At 43.6% G+C, this 27,993-nt stretch overlaps 2 protein-coding genes across 2 annotated transcripts in view; both read right to left on the bottom strand.

Moving 5' to 3' along the window:
- TTC33 (tetratricopeptide repeat domain 33) overlaps window positions 1-14,334 on the bottom strand; it is a 52,703-nt gene extending 38,369 nt beyond the window's left edge. The window contains exons 1-2 of the mRNA XM_060236043.1: window positions 14,182-14,334; window positions 9,489-9,715 (exon numbers count right to left, since the gene is read on the bottom strand). Of these exons, the coding sequence (XP_060092026.1) occupies window positions 9,489-9,706 (218 nt within the window). The 5' untranslated portion in view covers window positions 9,707-9,715; window positions 14,182-14,334. The remainder of the gene's footprint in view (window positions 1-9,488; window positions 9,716-14,181) is intronic.
- Window positions 14,335-18,174: 3,840 nt separating this feature from the next.
- PRKAA1 (protein kinase AMP-activated catalytic subunit alpha 1) overlaps window positions 18,175-27,993 on the bottom strand; it is a 38,346-nt gene continuing 28,527 nt past the window's right edge. Inside the window, exons 5-9 of the mRNA XM_060236046.1 lie at window positions 27,194-27,281; window positions 25,270-25,494; window positions 23,643-24,126; window positions 23,376-23,502; window positions 18,175-22,417 (exon numbers count right to left, since the gene is read on the bottom strand). Of these exons, the coding sequence (XP_060092029.1) occupies window positions 22,173-22,417; window positions 23,376-23,502; window positions 23,643-24,126; window positions 25,270-25,494; window positions 27,194-27,281 (1,169 nt within the window). The 3' untranslated portion in view covers window positions 18,175-22,172. The remainder of the gene's footprint in view (window positions 22,418-23,375; window positions 23,503-23,642; window positions 24,127-25,269; window positions 25,495-27,193; window positions 27,282-27,993) is intronic.

The raw sequence follows: 27,993 nt of genomic DNA, 5'->3' as shown, positions 1-27,993 counted from the left end.
CTTCCCCACTTATGGTGACCTTATGGATTAATGTCTCCCAAAGCATCCAATCGATAACAGCCTTTCTCAGGTCTTGCAAACTGAGGGCCGTGGCTTCCTTTATTGAGTCCATCTCTGTGCTGGAACTTCCTAACACGGACTAATAATAGTAATAAATAAGATAATCAGAAACATTCCAATCTACCCAGTTCGCGGGGCAAATTTTATTGCTGGCTCCAAAACAAGTTCAAAGTTGGCCCATGACTACCTGTTTTGCTGCCATCAAGATGCCTGTCTGGTACCCATTTCAGGGCAGGGGAAGAGAGTCTTAGGCCTAGCTCACATGTGCAGCCGACAGAGATGGTAGAATGGACTGTGCTACTTCAGATTACAGTGCTCCCCTAAATTATCAGCTGTCTGCAAACAGAAAGCCAGCCACGCAAGATGGACTTGCTCTTTCATGAATGGTCTAGTTGCAATAGCTTAAAAAAAAGTGTTTTAGAAGAATTGGATTTATACCCCGCCCTTCACTTGGAGTCTCAGAGCAGCTTACAATCTCCTTCCCTTCCTCTCCCCACAACAGACACCCTGTGAGGTAGGTGGGGCTGAAAGAGCACATTTGAGAACTGCTCTTGAGACAACAGCTGTGACTGTGACTGAGAGCTGTGACTGACTCAAGGTCACCCAGTTGGCTGCATGGAGTGGAGTGGCGAATCAAACCTGGTTCTCCAGATTAGAGTCCACCACTCTTAACCATTACTTGAAACTGGCTCTCTTTACATGAAGAACCATGCAAAAAAACAGCACATGCCTTATCTGAAGTTGTACAGTCTGCTCTATCATATTATTCCCACTTTCCTCCACTGCATGTGTAACTTGTTTATGAACACTTCATTTATTTATTTTATTGCATTTATACCCCCCTCCCCTAACTGGCTCAGGGTGGCTAACAACAGTTAAAACAATATAATGTTAAAATAAAATCATTTGAACATTTCATACATGTCTTGTGGGATCTTATATTAAGCACCCTGATATATAACTATGATGATTCTAAGTCTCAAGAGGCTAAACAGTTCTCATTAGTCCACCATTATGCAAAACCCATAACAGATTAATTCTAAAAGCTTGCAATAAGCAGTCTGGACCTAATATTGTTAATGGCTTGGGTGTCTATTCATAGCATGGGAAAGAATGAATGGAACAGATGCTGAATGGAACAAAGGTGCATACAACCAGGAAACTCACAAACACCTCCCCCTAAATTCACAGGATCCTCATTGCTGTCAGATGACCATCTAGCTTCTGTATAAGAACATAAGAGAACCCATATTGGATCAGGCCAATGGCCCATCCAGTCCAACACTCTGTGTCACACAGTGGCCAAAATTTATTTATTTATACACACACACACACACACACTGTGGCTAATAGCCACTGATGGACCTCTGCTCCATATTTTTATCTAACCCCCTCTTGAAGCTGTCTATGCTTGTAGCCGCCACCACCTCCTGTGGCAGTGAATTCCACATGTTAATCACCCCTTGGGATGAAGAAGTACTTCCTTTTATCTGTTTTAACTTGACTGTTCAGCAATTTCATCGAATACCCACGAGTTCTTGTATTGTGTGAAAGGCAGAAAAGTACTTCTTTCTCTGCTTTCTCCATCCCATGCATTATCTTGTAAACCTCTATCATGTCACCCCGCAGTCGACGTTTCTCCAAGCTAAAGAGCCCCAAGTGTTTTAACCTTTCTTCATAGGGAAAGTGTTCCAACCCTTTAATAATTCTAGTTGCCCTTTTCTGCACTTTTTCCAATACTATAATATCCTTTTTGAGGTGCGGTGACCAGAATTGCACACAGTATTCCAAATGAGACTGCACCATCGATTTATACAGGGGCATTATGATACCGGCTGATATGTTTTCAATTCCCTTCCTAATAATTCCCAGCATGGCGTTGGCCTTTTTTATTCCAATCGCACACTGTCTTGACATTTTCAGTGAGTTATCTACCATGACCCAAAGATATCTCTCTTGGTCAGTCTCTGCCAGTTCACACCCCATCAACTTGTATTTGTAGCTGGGATTCTTGGTCCCAACGTGCATTACATTGCACTTGTCCACACTGAACCTCATCTGCCCCGCTGACGCCCACTCACCCAGCCTCAACAGATCCCTTTGGAGTTCCTCACAATCCTCTCTGGTTCTCCCCACCCTGAACAATTTAGTGTCATCTGCAAACCTGGCCACTTCACTGCTCACTCCCAACTCCAAATCATTTATGAACAAGTTAAAGAGCATGGGACCCAGTACCGAGCCCTGCGGCACCCCATTGCTTACTGTCCTCTACTGCGAAGACTGCCCATTTATACTCACTCTCTGCTTCCTATTAATTAGCCAGTTTTTGATCCACAAAGGGACTTGTCCTTTTACACCATGACTCTTGAGCTTACTAAGGAACCTTTGATGAGGAACCTTATCAAAAGCTTTCTGGAAGTCAAGGTAAACAACATCTATGTCAAGATGGTACCGCACTCCCTCTCACTTCGCCAGCATCGATACTAACTATTCCCCACTTTGTTGGCGAAATTGTGGCATGCAAGCTTCATCACTACACTGTTGGTGGGACTGCCCGATTGTCAACTCTTTTTGGCAAAAGGTTATTACCCAGGTAGAAAACATATCCGGAACTACTATCCCAAGACAAGTAGAGATCATCATTCTAAATGATTGGCATTCTGTAAAGGCTACAAGATCTAAACTATCCCTTATTATCTCGCTTATAACAGCAGCCAAAAATATAATAGCCCTGAATTGGAAATCTAAGCTCAATTTGTCCATAGATAATTGGATCCTCAAAATTTGGGACTTCATCACGATGGAGAAAATCACAGCGATATTGACACCATAGACCTGATAAAGGCAGCTAATGATTTCTATGCAAAGTGGTATCCAATTCTGGATAGGATAGAGGTTGACACCACTCTTTCTTCTTCACTTAACCAACGGGTTATCCACAAGAATATTCTTTTCTTGTGATCACTCTATAGCTGTACAACTTTATTTTATATAACGGTATGTATGTGTAATGAAAATTAAGGCATTACTGTATCAATGTTATTCTCTGTTTACAAACATTATATTTAAAATAAAAATTGTTTTGGAAAAAAAAATTTGGTTCCCTTTGTCCACATGTTTGTTCACCCCCTCAAAGAAATGTAACAGGTTAGTGAGGCAAGATCTTCCCTTACAGAACCCATGCTGAGTCTTCCTCAATAACCCGTGTTCATCAATGTGCCTACTCATTCTGTCCTTGATAATGGTTTCTACCAACTTTCCCGGTATTGAAGTCAGACTGACCAGCATGTAATTTCTAGGATCTCCTCTGGAACCCTTTTTAAAGATGGGAGTGACATTTGCTACCTTCCAGTCCTCAGGAACGGAGGCAAATTTCAATGAAAGATTACATATTTTGTCAGGAGATCCGCAAGTTCACCTTTGAGTTCTCTCAGAACTCTTGGATGTATGCCATCTGGACCTGGTGACTTATTAGTTTTTAATTTGTCTATCAGTTGTAGGACCTCCTCTCTTGTCACTTCAATCTGACTCAGGTCTTTCAACACCCCTTTCAAAATTAGTGGTTCTGGAGCAGGCAAACACTTCTCGTCTCCCACAGTGAAGACGGAGGCAAAAAATGCTTCTCAGCCATTTCCCTATCCTCCTTCAGTAATCCTTTTACCCCTTGGTCATCCAAGGGCCCCACTGCCTCCCTGGCTGGTTTCCTGCTTCTAATTTTTATTGTTGGTCTTTATGTTTTATGCAATATGCTCCTCATGGTCCCTTTTTGCTTGCCTGATCACAGTCTTGCATTTGATTTGCCACAGCCTGTGTTCCCTTTTATTAATCTCACTTGGACTAGCTTTCCACCGCTTAAAGGAGTCCTTCTTACCTTTTACAGCTTCCATTACTTTGTTTGTTAACCACGCAGGCCTTTTCTTATACCTGTTTGTGCCTTTCCTAACTTGTGGTATATATTTTATCTGAGCTTCTAGGATTGCAGTTTTAAATAGCCTCCAAACTTCCCTAAGGGTTTTGACTGTATTTACCTTTCCTTCCAGTTTCCTCTTCACATGCCTCCTCATCTCAGAGAATTTACCCCTTTTAAAGTTAAACGTGGTTGTGCCGGTCTTTTGGGGCAACTCTCTATTTATACAAACGGTGAAATCAATAACGTTATGGTCACTGCTCCCAAGCGGTGCAATCACTTTTACATCTCTCACCAAGTCTTGGGCATTACTTAGGACCAAATCCAGGATCGCCCCACCCCTGGTAGGTTCTGAGACCATCTGCTCCATAGCACAGTCATTGAGAGCATCAAGAAACTCAATCTCTTTCTCTTGACCAGAACACATATTGACCCAATCAATCTGCGGGTAGTTAAAATCACCTATTACGACACAGTTTTTAGATTTAGCCGCTACCTTTAATCCTTCCATCATATTATAATCGTCCTCTATCTTTTGATTTGGTGGGCAATAAACTCCCATAGTTAAATTTCCTTTTGGGCCCTCTATTTCAACCCAAGGCATTTCTAGAAGGGAATCTAATTCTCTTACCTCAGTCTTGCTGGACCGTATACCCTCTCTGACATACAGAGCCACCCCACCTCCAACCCTTCCCTCCCTATCCTTCCGATATAACTTATATCCAGGAATCACCGTGTCCCACTGAGTCTCCTCATTCCACCAAGTTTCTGAAATTCCCACAATGTCTATGGTTTCTCCCAACACTAAACATTCCAACTCCCCAATTTTACTTCGAGCATTTCTTGTATTTGCATACAAACATCTATAATTTCCCAGGCAAGCTAGGCCCGCAACCTTCCTCCTGCCACCTCAAGACTTTGGCAGACAGTCCACACCATTTGTCACCATCTCAGTGGACAACTCTGATCCATTACCCAGTAGAAAAGTAACAGCTAACCCTTCATCTCTTTGAGATGAGTCCTCCCAAACCAGAGACATTTCATCTCCTGTTGGCTTTCCCCCAAGATTTAGTGTAAAAACTGCTCTGCCACCTTTTTGATTTTAAGCGCCAGCAGCCTGGTTCCATCTGGGGACAAGTAGAGACCGTCTCTTTTGTACAGCTCCCGCTTGTTCCAGAAAGCATCCCAGTGCCTAACAAACTTAAACCCTTCCTCCTTACACCATCGTCTCATCCACACATTGAGACTTCTAATTTGTGCCTGTCTCTCCAGCCCTGCATGTGGAACAGGTAGCACTTCTGAGAAGGCTACCTTGGAAGCCCTGGCCTTAAGTCTCCCGCCTAGCAGCCTAAATTTTTCCTCCAGGACCTCACGACTGCATTTCCTCATATCGTTGGTGCCAACATGCACCACGACCACTGGCTCCTCCCCAGCACTGTCTATCAGCCTATCTACTACACGCGTAATGTCCGCTACCTTCGCACCAGGCAGGCAAGTCACCATACGGTCAGTATGCGGTTTTGCCACCCAGCTGTCTATTTGCCTAAGGATCAAATCACCAACTACCAAGACCCTTCCTCTCTCCCCGCCCAGGGATGGTTCCTTGGCGCGAAAGGATTCCCGCTCACCAACTGAAGAAGAGGTCCCTTCTGAGGGCGCATTCCCCTTATCTGCAGCGCAGTGCTCTCTTTCCTCTTGACCTTCATGCTCCCTGGCAGCAACGGGGCTGCCACGTTCAGAGCAGGGCTCATCTAGTATGTCCCCGAGAGTCTTCCGTGAGTGCCTAACTGACTGCCTCTGCTTCTTCAGGTCAGTCACCTCGGCCTCAAGGGTACGAACTCGTTCCCTGAGGACCAGGAGCTGCTTGCATCGAGCACACACCCAAGTGTGTTGTCCAAAGTGCTGAACAACACAGGGATGGAACAGCAGCAACAACAAAAGGCCTCAGACCTCATTTTAGACAGCAGCCAAAAATCAAGCATATTATCATAACATACACTCAGCTTATGCACCAAGGGAAATATGCTATTGAGATAGGACAAACACACATCTGAAACTTCCCTCAGAGATGATAATTCAACTAAGTACAGAACACTCCTGTGGCCCACAAGTGAAAAATGAGGTCAAATTTCTTCCTGTGTTTTGATGACATGTGAACATGTCTACAAGAAGCATCAGACTCAATCACACGGTCCTTCCTCTCCCTTTCCCCTTTGTTGTTGTTGTTCAGTCGCACAGTTGATTCCAACTCTTTGTGACCCCATGGACAAAGTCACGCCAGGCCCTCCTGTCTTCCACCATCCTCCAAAGTCTGCTCAAAGCCAATGACCCGCCTCTTCTTTCTACATTTCCTGCCATATCACAACCAGCAAACTATATTTTGGGCCAGCCTTGCCAACCAGGAATAAACCATGAGCTGCAGTCCTGATTTGCAAACTACAGTTTGCCAGGCAGGATCATACAACCAAGCACAAAGACTCTCCAAGGCTCATTTGCTCATTAGCGCCACACCAAAGCTCATAGTGCACGCCACCTTGATCCATTAATGTGGTCTCTGCCTCCATCTAGCGGACAGAGTCAAATATAACCACCCTATTTGCTTCGTATGGTATACCACTTCACATGGCACATACATCTAAGCCTTGTGACCGATTCCTCAATAGCGGCTGCTCCTGGGGCGAAACAAATTCTAGTGAGGAATCGGTACCTGGCTCTTTTCCATCTATTTTATGCCCCCACGGACCAAAAATGATGTAGTGTGATTGGCTTTGCTTTTAAGTAATCTAATTTGGTTTCCCAAATCAGGAAAAATATCTAAAGAAATAAGAAATATAATCACTGAATGTCCTAGGCCAGGGGTGGCCAACGGTAGCTCTCCAGATGTTTTTTGCCTACAACTCCCATCAGCCCCAGCCATTGGCCATGCTGCTGGGGCTGATGGGAGTTGTAGGCGAAAAACTTCTGGAGAGCTACCGTTGGCCACCCCTGTCCTAGGCAGTAAAATTGTGGTAATAAAAATCACTCCAGGTAAGGCAGCTTTATAGAGTTATATCTATGATATAGGCATATTATAGACATATAGATCACAGGCATGCATCCAGCGAAACCTGCGTGCATTATGGCCACGAGCAAGTCTTTAACATTTGTCTCCATTTCTATTTGTTGAGTGCCACTATCAGAGTGCCACATTTTTATCCTCAGGGTGGGGTGGGCAATACAAAACAACTCTTTTCCATTAGTCACCAGAAGCCAAGCCAAGAGAGGAGAAGGGGCAGCCTCAAATGCCCCTTTTGACCCCCCCTCAAGTTCTGAATTCCACTCACCCAATCCCTCGTTTTCCCTGTACCCCACTGCCTTTTGCCTGCTAATATCCACTCAGTTTAAAGCTCACTGCTGTTGGTGCGGCATGCCACAGCTCTGACCAACAGCAAGGACTGCCAAGATGCAAGAGCCCAGATGACAGCAAGTTACACCCATGCCTAGTAAAAATTAACAACTCATTTTCTATAGCCCACCACAAGATTGTGTTTGCTGGCTGTCCACACCCTTTTTGTGCTCTCCACCCCCATAACCACCTTTTATCTCAGCCTGGTGTGAGCAAAGGACTTGGAAGAGGGGGGAGGGAACTGATCTTATTCAGGGTTTTTTTGGGGGGGCGGGAGCTCCGCCTGGGCTGGCCAGGGCTCCAACTGGCATACCGGGGGAGGCACGGGGGGGGGGGCATTTTTCAATGCCTGCCCAATGGCTTCAGCCTTCCCCAGGGTGCTCACTGCAGCGGGCGCATTGGGGAAGGCACGGGGGAGCTCCTGTTGGGCTAATACAAAAAAAAAAAGCGCTGGTCTTATTTGTGGTGTCCTGAGCTAGATAGCCCAGGTTGGCCCAGTATCAGATCACAGAAGCAAAGCAGCATCAGCGCTGGTTAGTATTTGGATGGGAGACCGACAAAGAAGTCCAGGGTCACCATGCAGAGGCAGGCACTGGCAAACCACCTCTGACTGTCTCTTGCCTTGAAAATCTTATGGGCTGCCGTAAGTTGGTTGGGTCTTGACAACGACAACAACAACAAAAACTAAGACGGAAAATGTGCAGCAGATTCCTGTTTTTCCAGTCCCAATCTCAGGGAAATGAAAAGTGTGGATGAGAACTGAGCTGTCTCCCACGAATCCACCTCTCCCCCAAGCTCTGCCAGAGGGAGGAGGTGGAGTTCATTTTCATTTGTACCGCAGCTTGAAGAAAGGAAGACATAAAGGAGTCTGCCTTTCCCAAACCACAGCATGCAGGAGAGCTCAGGGGAAAGGATGTGTGCTGCTGAGCATCCTTGTCATCTGATGGCCAGGAGCTCTCAGATAAAGTAACCGGATTGGCTGATGCCTGGCTGACATGCTTCCTGAACAGTGACCACCGGAAGTGATGTAGTGCCGTTCAGTTGCCTAACTTGTGGTTAGGCTACCTTGAGCCCCTCTCAGGCTTCTGTTCTCCTCCCTGTTGCTTCTTCCCCTTTCCCAAGCACACTCTCACTTCCATTTTAGTTCCAAAGTTCATGCTCTGAGCCAGAATTAGACCAAGATGACTCAAGTTCAAATCCTCACTCTATCATGAAGCTTGCTGGATGACTATGGGCCAGTCTTGGACTAACCTATCCCACAGGATTGCTGTGAGAACTAAATACTAGAAGAAGAAGAAGATGAAGAAGAAGATATTGGATTTATATCCCGCCCTTCACTCCAAAGAGTCTCAGAGCGGCTCACAATCTCCTTTACCTTCCTCCCCCACAACAGACACCCTGTGAGGTGGGTGGGGCTGGAGAGGGCTCTCACAGCAGCTGCCCTTTTTAGGGCAACCCCTGCCAGAGCTATGGCTGACCCAAGGCCATTCCAGCAGGTGCAAGTGGAGGAGAGGGGAATCAAACCCGGTTCTCCCAGATAAGAGTCCGCACACTTAACCACTACACCAAACTGGCTCTACTAGACAGGAGAGCCATGTGAGCTGCCCTGGGCTCCCTGGAGGAAAAGATAGATTAAAAAAAAAAAAACAAAGCTAGCAATCAACAGGATAGATATCCCTGCACAGCTCTTTAATGCTAACCACAGGCTTCAATTTAATGACCCCTTTCCATTTGTCATAGGATCTTTTACAAGCACAAGTATTCTTCCATTCACAGAAGTGGTCCTCCTCTGATAACAGGCTCATTCTGTTTGTGAAACAGCAACTTAAAAACACCATCTTTTATCCAACCCAGCAACAGCCCAAAGCACCATCTTACTAGGGTTGCAAACTGTGGTTTGTGTTAGTAAGTTCTGGCACACGTGAGAGAAGAGAAGAGCATGTGAATCTGCCGAACACTCATAACTATGGATAGAAGGTCAAGGAATATTTTGTCTGCACTGGATCTTTGGGAGCTTCACATTTTCCAAGCCTGTGCAAGTCTCATGCTCTCCTGAAGGGGTTATGTAACCAGAAGCAAAATGTACACACCTGAAGAAGTCAACCACCAAGAGAAATAAAAAAACACAACCTGTACCTTTCATTTTCCGCCAAAACTGCTCCTTCCTCCTTCAGCTGTTTACTTTTTGCCAAACAGTCTTCAAGGAGAAGTCCCTTCTTCTTCTTTGCCTCAGGGAGCCACTCGGCCCCATCGCCATCAAGGCCCTGCTCATCAGCAGCCTGAGCTTCAAACTGCTGTGATGTTACCTTTGATACTTTCTCCCCAATCTTCCTCTTCCACCCGAAGGAAGCCATTTCTCAGAGCTGCAAGGAGTACATGTTAAATTTTTTTACATGCATCTTAAAATTACAACTGACGTTAGTTCAAATTACCACTACAAGGCAATCCACTGAAAATTTATTTATTTGGTGGATTTATATTTTGCCCTTTCCCACGTGGGCTCAGGGCAGATTACAGCATAATAAAACCAGTTAAAATATAGTAATACATTAATAAAATACAATTAAACAACACAACTTAGTAAATATAGCAAAGGCGGGATGGGCTCATATTGCAGCTCTGTCTTACAGGCTTGCAGAAAAAGGACTTCATTCCTACAAACAAATTCTAGTGGTGATATATTGTAATTATTTAACGGTCACAGACCAATTCAGAGGAATCCCAATAATAACAAGGAAGAAGCAAAAAGAAAAAACCAACTAAACTTATAAACATTTAAGATCTTGAACATCTAAATTTAGTATAGCATACAAGTAGAGCAAAGACCTATTCGCTTAAAGTTGAAGCAACAGATGTGTTATTTACCAACACTGCTGAGAATTCTCAGCCTCGGTTAATGCCGATACTGAGGGTGGGGGAGATAGACTGAAGGGTACAAGATGGGATGGGATAGAAAGAGTGAAGCTGGAGAGGGAACAGTAGATAAGGCAAGAAGAGCAAGGTAGAGAAGGGAGGGGAAGGATGTGCAATTGAGGGGGGAAAGGGCAGAGACCTCCAGAGGAGGACAAGAGGTCCATCAGTGGCTATTAGCCACAGTGTATTGTTGGAACTCTCTGTCTGTAGCAGTGATGCTCTATATTCTTGGTGCTTGGGGGGGGCAACAGAGGGAGAGCTTCTAGTGTCCTGGTTCCACTGATGGACTTCCTGATGGCAGCTGGGTTTTTTGGCCACTGTGTGACACAGAGTGTTGGACTGGATGGGCCACTGGCCTGATCCAACATGGCTTCTCTTATGTTCTTAAGATGGTGGAAAGGAGAAGAAAGCAGTGATATATGGTTTCTACACACACATGCAGAAATGCAATAATAATAATAAACTTTTATTTATATCCCGCCCTCCCCGCCGAGGCAGGCTCTACCTAGTCTTGGCCTAGGGTTTGTGGATCTTTCATCACCTTAAGCCAGTGTTGGCTAACCTTTTCAGCTTGGTGTGTCGAAAATCGGGAAAAAGTGTAGTCTTCCTCGGGTCGCGTGTCACTTCACCGTGTCACTTCAACCACACTCACCAAATGAGGGGGCCGCAGGAGAACCAAGCACAAAGGATCCAGTGCGCGGTCTGCGGCCTAGGTCAGACTAGGGTTGCCAAGTCCAAATCAAGAAATATCTGGGGGCTTTGGGGGCGGAGCCAGGAGACTTTGGGGGTGGAGCCAGGAGACATTGGCGTTGAGCCAGGAACAAGGGTGTGACAAGCATAATTGAACTCCAAAGGAGTTCTGGCCATCACATTTAAAGGGACAGCACACCTTTTAAAATGCCTTTCTTCCATAGGAAATAATGAAGGATAGGGGCACCATCTTTTGGGGCTCATAGAATTGGACCCCCTGGTCCAATCGTTTTGAAACTTGGGGGGGGGTATTTTGGGGAGAGGGGGATCCCCTGCCCCCACCTGGGGATTGGTAACCCTGCGGGAAAGGGTGTATCTTTTTTTCTTCCCGCCTTTTCTCCTCCAGCGCTTGCCAAGGGAAGCCAAGGGGGGCGACCCAATGCTCCCCTCCCCTTGCTCTTTTGCAACCCACACACAGCCCCCATCGCCCACCCCCTTCCTCCTCTTCCAAGCTGAAAAGGGCAGCTTGTTCTTTAAATCTAAAACCCCGCCTCCGGCAGGCGGCCATGAGAAAGAGCGCGAGAGCAAAGTGAGAAAAATCATGTTGGTTGCAAAAAAAAAAAACCAGGACCGGGTGGAGGAGGAGGGGGGGCAGCCCCACAACAGGCCCAAGAGCGACGCCCCCTCGGGCATTGCACCCCACACACACTGCTGCAATGCCATCTCTGCCTCCCCCCCCCCAGCCGCTCCGTGCAAACAAATGGAAAAAAACACGCCTGCCTTGCTCCTGCATTTGCAAAGCCCCGGCATTGCAAAGGTGCGACCCGCCGAGGAGGACACTTCTTTCCCCCCCTGCCTCTTTTTTTGCAATGCTCTTTTTTTCTTTCTTGCTGTACCCACCTATTTCCTCAGGCCCCGGGGAGGGCGGGAAAAGGGGGTTGCAAAGCTCGGCCCTGTTGCGAGGAGGAGGAGGCGCGTTTGGCTGCCTCTGCTTTGGGTGGGGGACGGGTTGCGCCAGGAGGCTGTCTCCTCCCACCCCCAGGTCAAGGCGAGGCGCTGGCAGCGTCGGCCAACCTTCCCTCCCACCCCCAACCTTCCCTCCCACCCCCACCCCCGGCCTGGAGCCGGGGAAAGAGGCGGCGGCCCGCTGCGCTGCTGCCGCCTCTTCTCGCCTTCACCTTAGCAGCTGCTGCTCCTCCAAGACGGGCTCAGCAGCCTCCGAAGGACTCGCGGCTCGCCACGCTCCTTGGTTTCCGGTGTGTCAGCCAAATTGCCTCGCGTGTCACCAGTGACACGCGTGTCATAGGTTCGCCATCATGGCCTTAAGCCTTAACCATTGGATCTAGGCAATGGAGAAACACCCACAGTGGCTTTCCCCACTGAATCATTTAGACTGTAAGCTTCTTGGAATGGTGGCATTATATTGCTTACATGCAAGGTACCAGATGTGAGTGTGTGTTTGTGTGTGTGTGTCTCTCTCTCTCAAACTTAGGTCAGTGTTCCCAATGTAGCACCCATCCTGGTGTCCTTTTGCTTATTTCAAACATCTCTCCCTCAAAGCTAAGAGCCAATCCTATCTCTCCTCCATTTCATTGGGCTACAAAGTGGTTCAGGAGAACTCAAGAGGCATCACCCTTGTGCCTCCAGCGAGTGCCCATCCAAAAACAGCTACCTCCATCACAGGCTGATGCTTGTCTCAGAACCCCCGTTTTGGGCCAACTATCTCACCATATTGTGATCAGCTCCTGCCTCTCATGAAGCACTTCTGCAGCACCCATTTCCAAAATTCTAAAGAACCCACAGGCTCAATAAGATTGCCCCACTCCCGACTTAGGTTTTGCAGGAACAAGAAAACAGTTTCCTCATGAGGTCACTCTTCCATCGAGATACCGTCATCTCATTCAGATTCAATAATCGCAATGGATTCCTATCCTACCACCGGTGTTTAATAACTTAGTACACCTGCTGTGATAAATGTTCACTGTTCTTATATACAACTGAGCATTGCATAGAAATAACACAAATTGTACATCTTGCCTTTGTGGACATAAACGCCTGAATCTGCCTTTCAGGCAGGACACTGGTCCATTTATCTTCTCTGTTGGGTGATAAGAACTCTCCAGAGTTCTCCAATGAAAGAAAAAAAAATCTTCCACAAATATTGAACTCATATCCTTGATTTAGAGATTGCCCTCATAACCCTTGGATTACATTTTCTACTTGTATATCTGCTGGGCATATATTTCTGCTAAGGTTTCTCCTCATTCATCTGATGAATTAGGTTTGGCTAATTCTTAAAGAGTTATTTCAATGAAACTATAAGGCTTTCTAGTCCCTTGAAAACTCCTTTTTGCAGCATCACAATAAACCTGGTTTCAGATGGGTAGCTGTTTTAGTCTATGGGAGCAGAAAAAATTCGAGTCCAGTAGAGACCAACAAAATTTTCCAGGGTATAAGCTTTTGAGAATGAACTCTCACCTCATCGGTTATGAATAAAGGTCCATTAGTCCTCATCTTCAGGTAAAGGTGGAGTCAAAGGACTGACTGATCTTCATTCTATTTGTATCTGACAAAGTGAGTTTTGGCTCAGAAAACCTTATAGCCTGGAAAAATTTGCTGGCCTGTAAGCTAACTACTGGACTCAAAGCCATGTTGTACGCCGCCCTGAGCCCACCATTAGATAGGGTGGGATAATAACAATAATCAGGGGTGGAATTCTAGCAGGAGCTCCTTTGCATGTTAGGCCACACAACCCTGATGTAGCCAGTCTTCCAAGAGCTTACAAGGCTCTTTTTTGTAAGTTCTTGGAGGATTGGCTACATCAGGGGTGTGTAGCCTAATATGCAAAGGAGCTCCTGCTAGAATTCCAATAATAATAATAATAATAATAATAATAATAATAGAAGATACCAATCTCTTTCTCCTGAATTGAACACATATTGACCCAAATCAATGTGTGGGTACTTAAAATCACCTATTATGACACAGTTACTTTGCCTAGCTGCTTTCCTTAATTCTTTTGCTGATCTGGTGGGCAATAAACTCCCAGAATTAAGTTTCGTTCTGGGCCAACTATTTCCACCCACACCCTTTCTGAGTTAATTTAGTTCTCTTAGAGTCTCAGTTCTCTGACAGACAGAGCCCCTCCAACTCCAGCCCCTCCCTCACCTTCTGATATAACGTACAGCCAGGAATCACCGTGTCCCACTGGGGAATGAGGCATTACCTGAAGCCTCCTCTCCAGCACTGTCTTTATTCAGCCTGGTCACCTCTGGAAACAGCTGGATCTGAGAGCCTGGGGGAAGAGACCATAGAGATGGCGCAACTCTTAGAGAGTTCTCATAAGGACTTCCGGTCTATGCCTGAATGGGGCTGTTCCTAGGCACAGGACACAAGGCTGCCGCTATAGAGATGCCGTGGGCTAGAGCGGCGGCACTCTGAACGGCTAAACCGGGCCGGCGGCAGTTTTCCGGAAGTCCGGGTAGAATGACGCTCTATCCGCGGAGTCGACTGCCGAAGAGTACAGAGGTAGGTACAACAACTCCCAGTAAGACGCGGCAAGCCGCTCGACTCGGCCTTCAGCTAGGATGTGCCGAATAGCATTCTGGGTGATGTAGTACGATCGGTGTTGCCGTGTTAAATCTTGTTCTTATCATTGATAGCCACTGCTTCTACGGCACATTTTAGCTTTTGCTAGTTTAGATGAGTTTTGTACGTTTCAGGGGGACTACTTTGCTTTCCTAGTCTTAAATACTGCTTGTTTCCCTGCTTTATCTAGCGGTTGCTATCAAGATGGGTAGTGGTGTTTGTCTGTAGCAGTAGAAAAGAGCAAGAGTCCAGTAGCACCTTAAAGACTAACAAACATTTGTGGCAGGGGATGAGTTTTCGTGACGCACTGCTCATTTCCTCAGGGTTCAGCCTCCAAGACATTTTGCAAACCCTTTTCATTAGACCCGACAAATAGCTAGAAATAGATGAAATTGCAAGCGAATTAACCACGTGCGCAAGCAAAACCTGGGACTCCCCATGTATGAGGCGCTGTTAGTTTTGTTGTCAGGGTGTCTCTGTAGTATAATAAAAAGTAGAGACATCAGCCTGCCAACAAAAGCCCAAATAGTCAAGGCGATGTTATTCCCAGTAGTAATGTATGGCTGTGAGAGCTGGACCATAAGGAAGGCCGAGCGCAGAAGAATAGATGCTTTTGAGCTGTGGTGCTTGAGAAGATTCTTGAGAGTCCCTTGACTGTGCGACTGAACAACAACAAATTTTCTTGACTTGATTTGTACATAGTTGCATTTCACACCGGTACTTCCTGCAGTTTATGATGCCTTGATCCTCGCGTGTCCCACCGCCACTTCAGTTCCCCACATCCTACATAAAACGTCCACATGGTGAAGATCCATTCATAGCATCTGAAGAAATGGGCTGGAAGAAACCTTTTTTAAAAAAACCAAAAAAACCCCACATTTATGCTGTCACAAGATTCCTGGGTCCCCCCCCCCCCCCCATAGTTGATATGGCTACCCTTCTGCTGTTATTGTATGTATTTCATTTTGTATTTCATAGTTTTGTGAGCCATTTTACTTGTGTAGGGGTAGAGTGCAGAATGTTTTAAATAAAGTGTAAACTATAAACTAACCCTTCCCCATCTTATTCACTGCTTTAACAAGTGATTGTGGTTGAGGTTGAGCTCAATTTGGTAGAAATGCACAACATGATGGACATGCAAAAATCACTGGTCAGGTCCTCATCATATGCACGGTGCCCTCCTTCCATAAAGTTCAATATATATATGTATGCTACACATAGGGAAAATTTGTGTATGGTGGACGTAAAAGGCCATGAAACACAAACAGAAGTTTGTGATAGTTCCCTGCAAAATTCAAATGCATACTTGTAACTACAGCAGTTGCAATAGAATTCACCTAGTCAGTCAACTCAATACCTCTGCCATAAGTGGGATGTACATTCCTATTGAACCCTAACCAGATAGCATCAGACTTCCCAGTACAATTCAGCAATTTCCCATCAGATTCTCCCTTGGAATTTCTGCTGTAGCGCTGCATCAGAAACCATAAATATTCGTGTTAAGGTGTCATGAGAACCTTGTTTCCATACACCAGATGGCTGCCCTTCTGGCATTGATCTGGCTTAGCACTGAGCCCTCATTTTGACCTATAATTACTCCCAAAAGCTTGTTCAGAAAGGGACAAATCACTTGCAAAAAGCTTCCTTCAAAAGATATTTCTGGGTTCTGGTTTCCTTCTGCTACTTGTAGGGATTTTTGTTTGTTTTTAGACATGGCAAACAAACTCAGTATACTCTTCCTAAGCTTTTGTTTGATGCCTGGATTTTAGTTCATAAACACTGATACTTAAGTCTCAGCAGTATTCTTTTCTTAAAGCAGCAAGATCAATTTTAAGGGTTTTCAGCTTTTTTCTTTTAAAATTTCCTATTTTTCTGCAAATGTTGGGTTTTCCCTAGGCTTATCCTCACAATCTAGTTTTACTTGTCAAACACTGGTGAATCAGCTGCAACCCTTTCTTGGAGGGGGAGATCTTGCCACTGTGCATCTCCTGGTAATAATATCTAGATTAGATTACTGCGGTGACCTCTGCTTTAGGCTGCCGTTGTAAACTACAGTTGGTACAAAATGCTGTAGCCAGTGACTGGAATAAGTTGTAGGGACCATATCACTCAAGTCTTTTTACGTTTACGCTGGCTTCCAATATTTCTGGGCCCAATTAAAGGAGCTGCTATTGACCTTTAAAGCCCTATATAGTTTGAGGACAGCACACAGTAAGGACTGCCTTCTCCCACATGAACCTACTCATCAATTCCATTCATCTTCGGAGGTCCTGCTTCAGCTGTGCCTGGCTAGATAGGCCTTCTCAGTACCAGCATCAAAACTGTAGAACTTCCTCCCCAGGGAATTCTTCTGTTTCCCACACTTGTCTTCCATTAATGGGTGAAGGTTATTGTTGTTATGCTGCATACTCTCAACGTTAGTGGACTCTACCCTGGTTTTTGGTGTTTTGTTATATTTTTAATAAAATTGTTTTTAAATTGAAATGTGTGTGTCATTTTAAATGTTTTTAGCCCTGACTTGAATGACTCAAGCTAGCCTGATCTTGTCACAGCTCAGCAGCTAAGCAAAGTTAGTATTTGGATGAGAGAACACCAAGGAAGTACTTTGTAAGAGGACTTCCTTGGTGGTCTTCCTTTTTAAGAGCACTGCTACTCTTAGGTCAGCAACTGAACGTTGTGGTTTCTCATGTCAGACTTCCGTCCATTTATTCTTTGCGTCCTCCTGGACTGAATAGTCATGGGTGGAATTAAGACTTTTCCTGTCTCATTGTCAATGCTGGTACACCTCTGTGCCAACTACCCTTCTGCATATCACACCTAATCCAATCAAGCCTGCTATTGCCATTTGAAATGTTATCTCTCTGGTATCTTGTGTTACATTTTATGGCACACATGACCCAGCCCAACAAAGTGGCATTTATGTCAGATCCAGCCCTCCGTTCTAAATCATTTTCCTTTAGATTCAAATTACAAGTGGGGGGACCTCTCCTCCCCCATTCCCATGAGACCATACCGTTTCCTATAACATGGATTTACTATCAGTCAAAGGATACAAGAATTAGCTAGATGGCTCACTGGGATGGGCTTGAAATAAGGAAGCTTCATTCATTCAGAGAAACCTCCTACATCAGTCTAATGAATAACCTCTATGCATTAACCACAGAACACCTGTGTATTGATTCACTCTCTTTACAAGCACCGTGTCTTTATTGGCCTGTGAACACACACACGTACCAGAATGTGTGTCCTGGAATGTATCCAGGACCTATCAGAATGAGTGAAAAAGTCATACTCCAAGCAGGACTAAAGCTCTCAATGGTAGAAACACATGCTCTGAACACAAAAGGTTCCATCTCAAGACGCTCCAGTTAAAGAATTTCTGCTAGAAGCTGGCAAAGCCCCCCTCCTTCTTTGCCCCAAACTCTGAAGATGTGCTGCCAGTCACAGCAGATAATACTGGGCAAGATAAACCAGTAGCTTAAGGTAGTTTTGTACATGCAGGAAAAGCTTGCCTGCTGGTGAGAATTTTAGAAGAATTCCTGGTAAACTTCTGGTGAAATTCATTTTTTCTAAATCTGAAAAGTTTCAGAAGCTTTTGTTGGGATTATCAAAGACGACCATGACGCCCATGTTATTTGCATACAATTTAATGTTTGTTAAAAGTAACAAGTCATACAGCTATCACAAGCAGTTTTTCATTCAGTATTGCCAAAAAAAATTTGCAATAGAAGTAGGCACATCTTGTTTGTAAGAGAAGGTGGTCATCAGCATCTTAAGCTATAGAATGGTAAATCAGTTGACAAAGTTAAGTCTCAAAAGCATGTACTGAAACATTTAAATATGCCAGAACATATCTGAAAGTTGGTCTTGAAAGTATTGCACCACAAAGATGGACTTCTACCCTCTTACCAGTGTCAAAATACATTGCACGTGGGCAGATTAACTGCCGTAGCCGGTCATGAATCGTAATGAAACAAATCATTCAAAGGGCTTTGCCACTGGGACAAACTTGAAGAAATACTACTTTTCAAAAAGTACTTGGCTAGTTACACAATACTCCCTTTGATTTTTTTTTTTAAGCTTTTGAAGATGAAGTTAAGCAAGCCCTTTTTCTTAACAATTCCATACAAAAACTCTGGCTATGTGACCATCTACTGCCGTGTTCTAATGTAACACTAAAAAAATTCAACTTTAAGCCTTCACTGCAAGACCATATAACGGTCTGGTAAAAAAAAAATCATTCCAACCTTATCATTTATTTTAAGTGTAAAAAGTTATGAAAAAGTGATTATTTTTTGCTTGAATGCCACACGTTGGACAGCCCCTGCTATGAAAAAAATATTTTAAAAACTCAATAAAAAAGGGAACATTTGATGGCTGAAAGCTGTTCTTTAAAAACAATTAAAACTTGACTCCGTTTAAGAACAGGCACACAGTACCTTCCTGCTATGTATTTTAACTTCTATACACCAAAGTAAAGTTAAAGCCTGGTTGCTTTAAAAACAAAAGGACTGAACATATATATAGATAGATCCATAAGATTAATATCAGTTGCACCATGACATCATCCAGACAGACAACAGTGGACACAATCCAACAAGTGCTGCTGGCGCCCACCTTTGAGTCTTTTCCAAGAGGGGACCTTGGCAATCCCTTCAAGGCTGCATGTAGTCCTGTACCAAACTCCATGGGGCTTACTTTAAAGGCATATACAATCCAGCTTGGGGCCACCTGAAGACTAACAGGACATGTGCAGCAATAGCACTTAACAGCTTGTGCCCCGTAATGTGTGCCAAAGATAGAGCTTGTGTAACACTGAACACTTTCCTAGAAAACTACCCAGCAATTTTAAAAAGTGTGCGTTTTATGCCATTTGCCAAGTGCAATAGTAACAATTTCAAAATTAAACACAGCATAACTAAAAAAAAAATAACAATTACTGAACATTGGTGCAGCAAGAACTAGACATGATGTTTTCTTGGTTTTTTAAACTAAAAGACAGGACTATGACATGGTCCCCATTCCCCCCTCCATAAGAAATTTTTTTAATATGGTTATCAGAGCAGTACTACATACTCAATGTTTTCTTTAAAACACACCTCCCTCCTTTCTTCTCTCTCTCTCTCACACACACACGAATATACATACACTTTCCATATGAAATACACACTATAGACTGCTACTCAAATTACATTTTACAGATGTTGCATTATGGAAAGTAACATCATGGTTTGAAGAGATGTGAAAGTGTTGATGTGAGAAGACCACTGAACATATATGGGGGTGTGGGGGGGGGGGGAACAGTGATTCCAAAAGCAGCTATGAAATTTGAGTCTCTACAGAATGTGTAAGGCCCAATCTCTATTAGCTCTGACACCAACAAGAATCGAGAGAAAGCCCTAAATTTAAGCAGCAGGCCTGGGCTTATTAAGCAGCTGCATGTCTCTTTCAGCTCAGTGAGTATTTAAGGTGTTGGTGTCAACATGCTCAGCAGATCTAGATCACTGGACTTGGATGCAACTATAAGCACAGTTTCACCTGGCGTTCATTGCTAAGCAGAACCTCTCTCACCACAGACCCTCTCTCATATGAGAGCTATACAACAGCACCAGTTTCTGGAACTTTTTTTAGCTCCATGAATACCAGTGTTCAATGATATAAAGAGATACTTCATCTCTAATCTAAGGGCTTATTCAATGATCTTTTAATGAAGATTTTGAAACTAAAAATGCTGCCGCTTCCAAAGCAGAGATTACAAAAATTGTGCGGTATGGCATCTGCACAAGCAATACACCCTAAACAGATGTAACACTAAACGATGGTTTGCTTTCCGTAACCATGAGGTTTTGACTGTCTAACCCCCACCAAAGGAGGATTAAGGATGGGTATAAACTAGAACATGAAGTCATAGACTGATAAAGATTTGCATCAGTTAGACACTATAGCTACACCAAGCAAACCACAGTCAAGCCAGTTTTCCACACATTTACGCCCACAAGGTAAAAAGCAGGTTGCAGTGGTATTTGTATTCTGAGAAAAGGGGACAGCCTGAAACTGTAGGTTTTTTGATATATTTGGGGGCTCAACCAAGGTTAAGACAGCAAACCAACATTAGCACTGGCTGTCGTTGCACGCAATGTGTGCACCAGGCCAAACTGGCAGGAAACACTATTTCTATCTGCATATTCTTCTCTAATTTTAACTTACTCTTTAAGTCAAGCTTTCCCTGGAGCAAACTTCTCAAATTTAAAAATTCCCCAAGCAGGTTGCCGGCAGTTAAGCCTGCTCATTTATTTCTATTTAAGGGCCTATCGCAAACTTCAAAACTAAATCAAATCTAACATTCCATTATTTGCTGGGTGGTGGCGGTGGGGGGGGGGGGCTTAATTCAGTATCAAAAAAGTGATTATGCACAGGTAAGGCTAAAATCACCCACTAAATCTGCCAAAAAGCCATGAGATGCATGAAAAGAAAAAAAGCAGGAGCCACTGATAATTGTCAGCGCCAATTTTAGAACGGCATGCACCAATCCGCATGCTCTTTGGGTTCAGGCATGGCACAGGAACCGCATCCTATAGTAGCATGCAGGAAGCTGCTAGCAAGGCTACCAGTATAACAAAATGGAATCTACAAAGTTGTGATTCTTATCTATTATGGTTTGATCTGTATCCATCTCTTGCACCAGAAGCTGGGAAGTGTTTTTTTTTTTGCCTGCACACAGCTCCCAACTGACATTCCTGCTGAAGCTCAAAGTAAGGGCTTGTGCTATTCTCCAAAGACATTTTTTACTCTCTCCCTTGAATGGTTCACCCCTATGCCTCCAAGTCCTTCTGAAACTCTGTTCAGTCTCAGAAATACTTTGACCCACGGCTGCAGTCTGAAGGAAAGCAAGCCTAAAGTTCCCCTTAGGTCCAATTCTACACTCCCACCTCATGACTGAACCCAATACTGTTTGTGGTTGTATTTAGTTAGGCTTACACAGCTTTCACTTATATACTCAATGGAAAATTCAAATAGTGTCTTTGGACAATGAATGGACTTTGGACTTTCCAACCTCTTCATTGGTACAAAGCAAGGCAATCTTGACTTTTTCCACTTGAGCCGACTGCACCTGCCAAATACTGAGATGTGCCAGCGGTCTCAACTGCTGTTTGACAAAGAGAACACGTATACTGATAGAGCAGGATGCTACTGAAGACGGAGATAGAGACAGTCACCCGTGGCATGGCCAAGTGATCACTGGACCAATCTACCAAGTGACCATTTATACTGTAACAGGAATATATAATCAGCAACATAAACTACAAAAAGGGGGTATTTCTGGTCAGTTGTAATACTCCATGAAGTCCCAAATGTGTACACAATGAAAAGATAAACTCCACTCAAAATGCCTGTAAAGTTTCTTGCACCTGTACCATATTCAAGAGGTCTAATCACAATTTGCTTCACTGCATTAAGAGGTCTAGACTGCTTTTTGTGTATTCAATTTCTGTGCAAATTGCAATGTGGCTAAGTCATCTCAGAGCCAAAGTTAACTGTATTTGATTATAATTGGAAGCATTTGACTATGATTTTTTTTTCCTTTAGGCATGCTTATTGCTGTAAAAAAAATTAAACCAATCTTACAAATCATTGTGCAAGGATTTTAATTAGATTTGCACACATCTCGAAAAATTCTATCGTGTGGCTCCCTGATCTCGGGGTTAACTCTGCTGCAGAAGAGTCGAGGGAAGAGGTCACCGATGAGGTAAGAGACATATCAGAGGATTTTCCTTGAGCATCAGTGTCCGAATCCTTCTGACAAGATCTGTAGTTAGTCACAGAGCCTGATCTCTGTGGAGTGGTGGTCCCAGACTTTACTTCAGTAATTTCATCTAGGGCAAAAAAAGAGAGAGAACAATTTAAAAAGATATGCTGGCAAGGATGATGATGATATTGGATTTGTATCCCACCCTTCACTCTGAATCTCAGAGTGGCTCACAATCTCCTTTACCCTCATCCCCCACAGCAAACACCCTGTGAGGTTGGTGGAACTGAGAGAGCTCTCACAGAAGCTGCCCTTTCAAGGACAAGGACAACTCTGTGAGAGCTGTGGCCAACCCAAGGCCATTCCAGCAGCTGCAAGTGGAGGAGTGGGGAATCAAACCCGGTTCTCCTACATTAAGAGTCCACGATCTCAAACAATGGGAAATGATGAGCGAGGAGTACTGGTCACAATGCCAAGAACTGTTGGGTTATCACAAGATGCTGGCTGAGCTAGTTTAGTACAGTGGATAAAGTGTGGACATTTTGGCCTCAACTTGACCCCATCTTAGTTGCTAACTGAGTGGTCTTATCCATTATTATGGGCAATAAGAATTTCCGGCCAGATTAGAAAAGGTCTGTCTGTCTGTGGCCAGCCTTAAAGCTTTTTGGAAAGTTCTCTAGTTGGGACACAAGAATGTGAGTGATTTCTTGTTGATCTCTGACACCTCAAATGCTGCAGACATACAGCTGCTAAACGTGAGGGCTCTATTTAGCCATCATGGTGTTAATTTTTTTAAAAGCTAACAGCCATCAACACATCTGGGGGGGGGAATTTGATGTTTTGCTTTCAGTATTTCCTTTTGTCTATTTTGAAATTATGATCAACTTCACTGTGCGCTGAATAACTCATTTTTCAGTCTGACATCAGTAAGAGTTGTCAAGCAGCAATTTACTTCACAGGTCTGAGGAGACAATGAATGCCATGAAGATTTTAAAGGGTCTTTTTAAAATTCTTCTGCAAAATTAAAAGATTAATCTTCCTACAGAAAGTTTAAAAACCATTTCCATATCAGTTCTTTCCCCTACCATCAATGCTGCGAAAGTCCAGAAGATACGTCCTACTGTCCACCTGGTACAACTGCAGGCTCATTTTGGAATACGTGCCAGTCACCGGATTTTTCCGTCGAACACGCAAATAGTATGGATTTACAACCTAGGAAACACAGCGGAAAGTTAATTCTTACTCTTATTTTTTAAAAAAAATTAAGAGCCCTTGAGTGCATTCATTTGCAATAGTCTGAGTCAAATTCTCATGGTTTGAGTAGGCAGTTTTAAAAAGTGCATAGATCTCACCTTCCACTCATAATCTAACTGCTTGATTGCTCGACAAACTTCAGCCATGATATCATTGGGTCGACTTTGACTCCGGATTCCCAAATGCCACTTCGCCCTCCTGACCCCTTGGTGTTTGGACTTCTGTGGGTTTAGCTCATCCAGAGTGTGACGAGGCCTTGGTGCTTCCGCGACTAAAAATGGCACTCTTTCAGGATGGGGACGAGAGAAATGATCGTCGAGAAAAGAATCGGGTGGGCTTGTTGCCAGATAGAAGTCTTTAGCTTCATTCATTATTCTCCTGTTATCTATGATAAGGTGATAGGCAACCGCTAAAGGATCCTGGTGATTCCGATTATATAAGCAGCTCAGCACTTCCTCCTCTGTGCATTCAAATTTTTCACAGACCTCTTTTAAGGCTTCATCGTCAATCATTGTTGAACTGTAAGATGGATCTTCGGGGAAGAGGTACTTGGGGAGATCTTGCTTAAACCATTCATGTTCCCTAAATATGAGAGGGGGATATATTTTAAAAGCTAGATCTACAAGGAAAAAAATTATATGGAGAGTCTAAACTATTGCTGTGAATGCAGATTCTACTTTGACAGGACTAACGCGGCAGCTTAGGAACTTTGTTCTCTTTAGAAATGGAATTTGATTCACAACTGAACACTGCAATAGCTGAAACACAATTACCATCCCAGGAAATAAACATACCACTTTTTTCCCCCTACCTCTTCCAGGCCCAAGTTTACAATGCACTGTTCCATGCTCTAAACAATTATTTTACTTTCTTGAGCCTTAAGGACATTTTACCTCCAATATCAATTCCTCCTAATGGCTAAAAGGACGGTTGAGAAAAAGACCACCCTCTTTGGGTAGCATTCAATACCTACTGATAGCAACACTTTACTCCAGTGTATGGAGGAATATTCCTGCTTTAGTGGGTAGAACTGCTGGACTGAACGGATTCTCTTCAATATCTAACATTTCTATCCTTAAACTATTACTGTTGTTAATCACGTTTTTTCCATAAAGTATTCAAAACGATAAAATCCCATGCAAAAATATCCAATACAATCATAGTAGGTCTAGTAAACTGAGGGCAACAGATCCACTCACAGAGCAGGGCTTTCCTACTTCCTCTATCCTGCTGCAACCCTACAAACTGCCCTAAAACATCACCCCCAAGGATTCGGATTCACAGACACCACACTCCACCTTGAACATCCGGAAGTGCATTCTACTTGCAAAAGGGAGGAGAGTTTGGATCCAATTTGATATTAGGCTTGAACAGGTCACAGGAACTAAAAAAAAAAAATCTAGCAGCAGCTTAAAAATAACATAAAGCAAGTGAAAGGTACACTTGCAGCAGACTTCAGCAGACAAATAATCCAAACCCCAGAGAAGCTGGAATTATATTTGAACAAACTGTTCATTTATACAACGTACTACATCAGAAGACTTAATAACCTGCAATTTGCTGTGCCAGTAATACACGTTAAAGAGGAGATGGATCAGTTAACAAGATGATCACATCACTGTAATGCAGGATAGGATGTCTGTCCGGTGTTACAGTGCAAGATGCCAAGTGTAACTATTTAGCATCAGGGGTTCTGTCATGTCTGCATCTGAGCCATCGTGTTACCTTATATCTCTGATTGTAGCTCTCTTCATGGGATCCACCTGGAGCATGTGTTTCAGAAGGCTAATTACTGCCGGATTCAGGTACTGAGGAGTATAAAATATACCATCACATATCTTCTTAAAAAGTGTTGGCACGTGATCGTCATCAAACGGAAGGGTCCCACATAACAAAGCATAGAGAATAACACCGCTGCTCCAGATATCCACTTCTGGGCCTGCGTATAACCTGGTAAAAAACATTGCATTTACAGTCAAGTTTTGTTCAAGGACGAAGCACTCCATAATAACCACCTCTTCAACTGATTTCTCAGTCTTTCAGCAGCTCGCTGGAAAGACTACACAAATCACTTGCACTCTCAGGCTTGGATCCCATTCCTTTGTTGTCCCGCTTGAGCTCCGGTTCACCCACTGTATGGAGTGTCTTTCTCTGGCACTTCTATTTATGGAACCAACAAGTGCTTAGCACAAGAGGAAGGCATTCTACAGCAACAGAAGGTACAAGATCCAAGCTTCAGCCCTTTGCATTCTATTTCTTAATGTGAAATAAAACCAAGCAGGTGACTATCCATACACTAGATTCAAACCAGGGAGGCCAGGATGTAAACAGATTCAGCAATAATGCTTATGGGGTGCTCAGGCCAATTCACTGTGGGTTGATGTATCAGGCACCAATACCAGTATCCCAACCCCATCCCCAAGAGAATTTTGGTTAGGTCAGTCCCAACAGACATAAGCAGGTCCCTGGTTTCAAGCTCTTGTTTGAAGCAAGCTCTAGTCAATGCCAACTGTGGCTAAAGTTACATAATGACCAGCCATGATTAAGAAGGGCAGGACAATTTGTATGTGAGAGAGAACAGGGCAGACAATTGCAGTTTCCGTAACTATAAAGTGTGGATAGCAAGACATTTGCAAAGACCTTCTCTCTTATCCTAAACTCTCTCTCAGGACTATTTATTTCCACTTATTAAAATACTTATACCATATCTTTCCTCTAGTCTCAAAGCAGCCAATACAATTTGTGAGGATATTGCAAAGATAAAAATGAGATAATGCTTGTGTACCCAGTGATGAGCTTTTTTTTTTTTCAGAAAGGGTGCAATCCACCCATATTAACCAAATTACATGTCCAATTGCATGATCCACCATACAGCTGTACTGCACAAAAAGTAATGGAGGGGGACAAGGTTCAGATATAGAGCACATGCTTTGCACTTAGAAGATCCTGGGTTCAATCTTCAGTTTAAAGGGATCAGGTACTAGGCTATGTGAAAGACCTCTCTGAAAGACCTTGGACAGCTGCTGCTTGTCAGAGCAGGCAATACTGAACTTGATGGACACATGATTTGTATATGACAGCTTCATGCATTTGATAGTCTGAGAGCATACTTTTTACAGGAGGTAGGAAATGACCACATCTGTGTTCCAAGTACCTTGGGCATCAAACTACAAAACCCAAAGTTAGCATGGCAAAGAAACCCTCAAGAAGATTCATTTCCTACAGAGAAGAGCACCATCTGTAAGAACCATCTTCATATTACAATAAGCTTCAATTCAGAAATCCGGATCAAGGGGAAAGAAAAGATCCTGACTTCTTTTGTTCCCAATGATCTGATGCTGCTAACGAAACAGAATGTTCCCCCCCCCCCCCTAGCCAAGTCCAACGACTTTTACCCATATAAACGTCAAGACCTTGCATCTTTACACCACTTATTAATGCTGCCAATACTGATTCTTTTTTTTACCATTTGGGCAAATCATACATAAAAAGTATTGAGACTAATCAAAGCAGCCATCAAAGCCAGGAATTTCAAATTTCCAAGTACAAACCTGGAAGTTTAGCAATCTATCTTGCAGCTTTAACACTGAAGAGCAGGGCTTTTGTTTTTGAGAATACATATATACATTTATCCAATAAGAGAAACTACCTTCCTGAAATTACTTCTGGAGCGGCATAGTTAGGAGACCCACAGCTTGTTCTTAAAAATTCACCGTCAGACATCATATTTGAGAGGCCTGGAAACGCACAAAAAGTTCAGATGAAGACTACTGGCACCAGAGGGTTCACACACATCAACACAAGTTAGTAATGTCTCTGTGAAAGGCATCAGACAAGGATGTATTTTGTCTCCCTATCGTAAGGAAAGCTGGGTTAGATTTAGGTGAAAGAAAAGTGAAAACTGGTGGAAAGTACCTTAACAATTGGCAGAAGATAGGGAAGATCTGAAGTGACTGCTGATCAAAGTTAAAGAAGAAACAGCCAGGATTACAGCTGAACACCAAGATGACAAAAGTAACAGCCACTAAAGAATTACACAACTAGATTACCAGGTTAAATGTTTTTCCCCATTTCTCTGATGGCAAAACCCAAGACAAATGTGCTTTGGTAGCACAGGGTACAGCATTCTCCATCTCTTTCCAGTATCTGGTGCATATATAATTTTGTTTTAATTAAACTTCTGTATTTATTTGTTTAAATTTCATAAACATGTCAAATAATACAATTTACTCGCTAACGAAGTTATGAACAACACATTTTGGGTCCTTAAAGCAGTAAAGTAAGTTTGCGTTGGAAGATATAGTACTGCATATATTTTAATTCCCCCTTCCACTATATTTCCATTTTCCCAACAAAGATTTGGGGGGAGGGCTTTAAAAGTTTCCAGACCATGGAAAGCTCCTTCTAATAAGATGAGACTGTTCAGCTCTGTTTAAAGCAGTTTCATAT

The sequence above is a fragment of the Heteronotia binoei genome, chromosome 4 (assembly GCF_032191835.1).
Source record: "Heteronotia binoei isolate CCM8104 ecotype False Entrance Well chromosome 4, APGP_CSIRO_Hbin_v1, whole genome shotgun sequence".
Taxonomy (NCBI): Eukaryota; Metazoa; Chordata; class Lepidosauria; order Squamata; family Gekkonidae; genus Heteronotia; species Heteronotia binoei.
The sequence above is the reverse complement of the archived record's forward strand: the minus strand, read 5'-3'. Positions and strand labels throughout refer to the sequence as shown.